The sequence below is a fragment of the Ammospiza caudacuta genome, chromosome 16 (assembly GCF_027887145.1).
Source record: "Ammospiza caudacuta isolate bAmmCau1 chromosome 16, bAmmCau1.pri, whole genome shotgun sequence".
NCBI lineage: Eukaryota > Metazoa > Chordata > Aves > Passeriformes > Passerellidae > Ammospiza > Ammospiza caudacuta.
The window spans coordinates 15,093,412-15,099,601 of record NC_080608.1 but is presented as its reverse complement, the minus strand read 5'-3'; the positions used below and the strand labels follow the sequence as shown (position 1 = coordinate 15,099,601).

The following is a 6,190-nucleotide window of genomic DNA, read 5'->3' as shown; positions in this document are numbered from 1 at the left end:
GCTGGCATTTTGCTTTTACCTCACAGAAGCTACATCTGTCTTACAACATATGCACAGGGACAGGAAGCATGAAGCAGAAGAGCTGGAATTGGTGTCTCCTCTGCCCCTGCTGCTGGGCAGTGACAGCAGCAGAGATGACTCTGCCTTGTGTCTGTGCTGTGCCTGTCCTGGGGGCCTTCACTTTGTGCTTTGTGGTTTCCAGACTGGAGGGTTCACTCTGCTCCTGCTGCAGGGCAGCAGTGATGCCTCCTGCCCAAAGAGCAGCATCTGCAGCCTCCAAATCCTCTGTTCCTCCTCCTGCTGATGGGCAATGGCATTTCCAGGCTGATTCACAGGGGGTACCTCTGAGCAGTGCAGGTTTATGGTGCACCCCTGGGTACAGGTCCCTGTACCCCAGCTCTGTTTGTGGACACACAGAACCAGCTCCTGCTATTGCTGTGACCTTGGCTGAGGTTAGAAGTGCTCAGGGTGCAGCAGGGACAAAGTGTGCCCAGCTTTCAGCACATGGATGATTATTTCCCCCTCAGGGCACAGTCAATATGGAGAGCCCAGGTTATCAGCATGCAGCGTTGGAGGGGAGAGCATGTGGAGGTCAGGGTGACTTTGCCTGACTCTTTCTGAGAAGGGCTGCACAAAGTGGCTCTCTGGAGCTGAGAGGCATCCCCATGCATGGCAGTTGTGGCCTCCAGCCCAGCACCACTTGGAGAGAGCAGCAGCGCCTGGTGCAGCATCAGCTCTTCACCTCGGGAGCCCTGCCAGCATCTCCGCCAAAGCTGCTGGCAATTTCTGGGGATGTGGGCTTGCATGAAAATGAAGTGTGCTGGAAATTCATGGTCTGAATGCAGCTGCCTCTGCAGTGCATGAGGAGCAGGCAGGATGCAGCATCTTTCAGGCTGATTCTATAATCCCAAAACTTCAGGGGAGCCACAGAGGGGGGCCCAGCTCTCTGGGGCTTGGGACTTGGTTTGAGAGCAGCCAGTGCTGGATAAAGGAGTGAGGATTCCTCTCTGATGGTATCACCCTTTGCACCAGGACCCATCAGGAAGGGATGCCTGCCCCAGGGAAATGGCAGTGGTTGTCACAACAGGGAGAGCTCCCTCATTTTCACCCAGGGACCGTGGCCTTGTACTCACCCTGCAGCTCTCGCCTCTGCTGTCGAGTTTTGTGCTGAGGAAAGCTGAGTGTTGTCCTTTCAACCTCACACAGGATTTTGGAAGAGGGCAGCCAGGAGTTGAAGGCTGGGAGATGTGGATCCTAGGGCAGCGGGCTGGCTGAGACTCACAGGAAAGCTCCAGTGCTGGAAAGGTTAAATTGCACATGAGGAGAGAGAAAGAACAGTGCAGTCTGTCAGGGCCGGCCTGCTTGAGCCTGGAAGGAGCTGTGGAGCACCAGGCAGTGTCTGCCTGAGGCTGGCAGCTGGGGCAGGCGTGTTGTGACTAGGACAGGGACCCTTTCCAGTGGGAACTGGCTTTTCCTTTGCCCATGTATTGTGGCCATGGTCCTGTCCTATGCTGCTCTAAGCACAGATGGCATGCAAGAATGGATCACAGCCACTCATTCAGCTCCAGAGTTTTCTTCCCCAGCACATCCAGTTACTGCTGAATGCTTCTTCTCATGGGATTTTAATCTCTCTGAACATCAGGGTCTGGTCTCAGAGCCTACAGAGCAAGCCAAGCACGGGGTCTCTTCAGAGCCCTGTCTCACTGCACTGAAATGGGTTCCTGAGGTCCTCTGGTTTTCTTTACTGGTTTTGTGTGAGTTGCCTGGTGTGGAAATGGGAGCAGCTGAGTTCCCCTTGCATCTCTGCTTGGTCCTGTACTCTCAGCCCTACCTGGTCCTCACTGATGGAAGTGCCCTCCAGCCCCCAGCTGTTCTGGAGGTCCGGTGGCTTTTGATTCCCTGGCCTGCTCCTGACTGAGGCTCTGAGTGACCCTTGAGACTGCTGCAGTGCTCCAGTATTTCCACTCTTGTTTGTTAGTCTTTTCCCTATGCCTCATAATTGAAAAGAACATTGTTATTAAGGGCCACAGTTCAAAATTCTGTTTTCCCTTGAATGATCCCACGGAGCTTCTCTGAGCTCTTCTGAGCTCTGGGTGTTCCTGTCTGGGGGGGTTATGAGTTTTTGTAATGATTTATGTTGGTCTTTTCCTGTTAACATGTTCAGGGCAGATGACTCTGAAGACTGCAGAGAGGACCAGCTTGGTTTGTGCTGTGGGTGAAATTGGCTGCCAGGCTTTTGGTGAACAGGTAAATCCTGTGCTCACCTGTCTTGTGTGGCATTAGCTGATCCTGATCATCTGCCAACAGCAGATCTTGGTGTATCTGACTATGGAAAAAAGGGCTGGAAGGGGCCACATATGATCATTGGTGCAGGATTGCTGTGAGGTGAGAGGGCTATGAGGAGAAGGAGAGAAAGTGAAAGCAGGTGCTTGAGCAGCTCTTATCTGATTGTGAGTGGAAACCACAGTGGTGATACTGTAGAGGATGGGGTGGAGCTCACTGGATTTAGAAAGGTCAGGAAACATCCCCTTGTTTGAGTGTTTCCTGTGGGGAACCAGGGGAAGAATCTCTTCTACCCGGAAAAGCTGCGAGGGTAAAAGCCAGGAAATCAGCGGCCCTGCCCTCTGCCTGAGGAACAGAAACCCATTTTCCTTCCCCTTTGATCTCCCTCCAAGTCATTATTGTCCCTTTGTGTAAGTCAGCATTTTGAGAAGACACTGACTCTCAAGACTCTGTTCTCTCTTGGCTGTGCAGGGAAGTCCCAACAGCCTGTTCAGCCTGTTCCCCCTGAGCTCTCCTGGCTCAGCTGCAGAGCCTCAGCACAGAGCTCCTGGTTTGCCCAGGGGCTGCACTTGTGTGAGTGAACAGGAGAGCTCTCTTTGTCTCTGTATGTTTGCAGAAACACCCCCACCACCTTAGACACGTTTTCCATATGTTTTTATACACAACCTACAATTTGCCAAATGCTGTAACTTTGGGCTCCTCATTAATTCCTTGGAAATGGAAAAAGGCAGCCCCAGGAGCTGCATTCTTGTATTTGTTCCTGTTAATCCATCCCTCTGTACCTCTTTTTCTGCACCCCTCCCTTGGGTACAGTCACATTGGTGCCCTGGGGGAGGCAGGATGCTGGATCAGCCTTTTGGATGGCTCTGAACTTTGGTTCACCTCCCTGAGTTCTCCTTTTGGTGGCTTAAGACTCTTTCTGGGGCAGGACCAAGGGCACGTGCCGGGAGAGTGAGCGAGCGCGGCATCTCTGCTGCCACGCTGGGAACAGGGAATCAAAGGACTCCTTATCTATGGACGGAAAGTTTCTGGGCTGCTTATCAGGCGCTGCTTAGAGGTTAGATTATCTCAGGAGCAGCAGATTGACAGCCTGCCTCTCCGTTCTCCTTGTGCTTGGCTGGGTGAACACCTTGGAGCGAGGCAGTGAGAGGGCGGCACAGCCCTGAGGGGGATGTGGGTGCCCAGGGAGGGGGCTGAGGAGACAGCCTGGCACAGAACTTGCCCACTTGGCTCCCATCCTGCTCCCTCATCATACCCTTTGCTGGGGCTGACCCTCGTAACACGCTTGAGGTGGCACTGAGGGATTTTTTTGCTCTAACTTTACATGGGCATTTGTATTTCTAAAAGCATCTGACAGCCTAATTTGGGCTACTCCTGCTCCTTTCCAGAGATGGGAATGGAACTTGCTGTTGGCTGAATTCACTGTGATGGAAACTGGTGGCTGAAATGCCTCAGTTTCCTGGTGGCTGAAACCCTCAGTGTGTGGCTCTGATGGGAAGGGAAGTGGCTGAGCTGCTCTGCAGGGAGCTGGGAACCCAGACCTTGGCTCCTGCAGGGACTCTCAGCCTGCTGCTGGTGCTCTGACTGTGCCCCAGGACTAATTCCTGTCTACCCTTCTGTCACCTTTCATGGCCCCTGAAGCTCTGTTCTGTGCCCAGAATTTGCTGTCTGCTCCTCACAGGGACATGGCTGATTTTGGGGAGCAGCCCCAGCTAAAAGCTTCACCCCATTCTGGACAGCAAATTGTGATGGCAACTGTCCCCATTACCCAGCAAAGCTAGGGGACATTTTGTGCTCCCTGAGAACGGTGGCAATTCCAGGGGAGGCCCAGCCTGGTGGGAAGTTGGAGTACCTGGAGTTGTGCTGCCACCATGGAGGGGATGCAAGCTGGGTTCTTATGGGTGGTGAGGAATTTCTGAGTGGCTGAACTTAGGAGTTGCCTGGGCAAGGATCTCCAGCTGGGGCATCACTTTGTTGCTTAAAAGTCCATGGACAATGTGGGGTCCCCACCTCTGCCTTCCTCTCTGGGGTCAGACCTACCATCAAACTCTAGTGTAGGAAGGCTCTTACCTCTTGAGGGCTCCATCAGTGAGCAGAGTCCCCTTCTCGTTCCTCACCTCCAGCTTCAAGGGTTTGCCCTCCTGCCTGCCCTGGCCCTCCCTGCCCCTGGGTTGGGCCTCCTGCAGTGGAGGCAGGTGGGAGTTCCTGGGGTATCCCGTCCTGCAGCAGTGCAGCAAGTTCTGGTAGGCCACTCGGAAATCCTTGTTGAGTGTCCCATAGAGGATGGGGTTCAGGGCTGAGTTGGCATAGCCCAGCCAGAGCACAATGGACATGAGTGTGCCTTTGACCTGGCTGTCCCCCGACACGCCCCGGTAGGTGAAGAGGGTGAAGTAGGGGAACCAGCACACGATGAAGGCTCCCAGCACCACTGCCAGCGTCACAGTGGCTTTGTGCTCCTTCACCATGGGGGACATGGGCGCGTTGCCCCAGGTGTGGTTTATCCTCTTGGCTTGCTCCCTGGCTATCCTGAGTATCCTGTAGTAGGTGATGCACATGATGACCAGAGGGATGTAGAAGGTGAGCAAGCTGTCCACCAACCCGTACTCAAGGTTCACTCCCAGCGTGCACTCCTTGCTGCAGGTGGTGCTTGTGTTCTGCACTGCTGTCCCTTTGGTGTTCCAGCCCAGGTGGATGGGTAGGAAGGAGACCATCAGTGAAACAGTCCAGATGACAGCCAAGCCCACGGCCACCCGCGAGGGAGTGACCACCTGGCCGTAGCGGAGCGGGGTGGTGATGGCGAAGTAGCGATCCAGGCTGATCATGAGGAGGTTGAGGATGGAGGCCGTGCACAGCATGACGTCCAGGCTGGTGTAGATGTTGCACAGAACGCTGCCAAAGGGCCACTCCTTGGTGAGCTCGTAGTAAGCAGAGAAGGGCAGCACCAGCAGCCCCAGCAGCAGGTCTGTGATGGCCAGGGAGATGATGATGCGGTTGGTCACGCTCCGCAGCCGCCGGTCCAGGGTGACGGCCAGGCAGACGATGATGTTACCACAGAGAGTGATCACGATGAGGATGCCCAGAAAGAACCCGACCAGCAGCTGCATGGGGGGGTCCATGCTTTTTTGAGAGCTTGTGTGGTTGTAACATGGATCCATGGTGTCACTGCAAGGATGGAGCAGTCCTGCTCTCATCAGCTCCGAAGCTGCCTGGAGTGAGCCTGGACCAGGCAGGCCTAGAGCCCTTCCCAAAGTGACCCTTGTTCTACAGGGACCTTGGAGAACATTGCAGAGTCACTTTACACGTTCAGCCTTGTGTGCTGGGAATGACATGGTCTAGGAAAGATGTGGCACTGCAACTTATTTGTGCTGTTGGTCCTCTCTGGGAGCTCAGTGCCGGAGCCGATGCCCTGTGGCAGCTGCTGGTGGATCTCAACTGCTTCTTTTCCTTTCTTGCCTTCTCCTTTCCTCTGAGTGATGACTGAGTCAGGTCCTGTGGGCTCTCATGCCCTCTGCATGTTTGGTTGGTGAGAGTGATCAGCAATGCTCCAGCAGGGACAGAGCTTTGCCACCTCCCAAGGACAGCCTGCAAAAGAAAGTGTCTGGTGAGACCCTGGCACAGATTGCTCAGAGAAGCTGTGGCTGCCCCATCCCTGGAACTGTTCAAGTCTAGGCTGGATGAGGCTCTGAGCAGCCTGGTGCTGCAGTAGGTTTCCCTGTCCTTGGCAGAGAGGTGGAATGAAATCTGTAAGATGCCTTCCAAGCCATTCTGTGATTCTCCAAAAGCATCAAGTCAGAGCTGCAGTGGGCAAAGACCCTCTGAGCTTCCCCTCAAACCCCTCCAGAAGCAGGGTGTCTGTACCTCCCTGGCTGCTCCAGCCCACTTATACCCAAATTGGAAAGTCCTTTGG

The 6,190-nt window shown here is 54.4% G+C and overlaps 1 protein-coding gene across 1 annotated transcript; it reads right to left on the bottom strand.

Annotated features, from left to right (window-relative positions):
* Nucleotides 1-1,159: 1,159 nt before the first annotated feature.
* On the bottom strand, nucleotides 1,160-5,438 carry HRH2 (histamine receptor H2). The gene is made up of 2 exons (XM_058815487.1): nucleotides 4,354-5,438; nucleotides 1,160-1,297 (listed from the first exon to the last, which is right to left on the bottom strand). The coding sequence occupies exons 1-2, from the start codon at nucleotides 5,436-5,438 to the stop codon at nucleotides 1,279-1,281; spliced, it is 1,104 nt and encodes a 367-aa protein (XP_058671470.1). The 3' UTR covers nucleotides 1,160-1,278.
* Nucleotides 5,439-6,190: the final 752 nt, after the last annotated feature.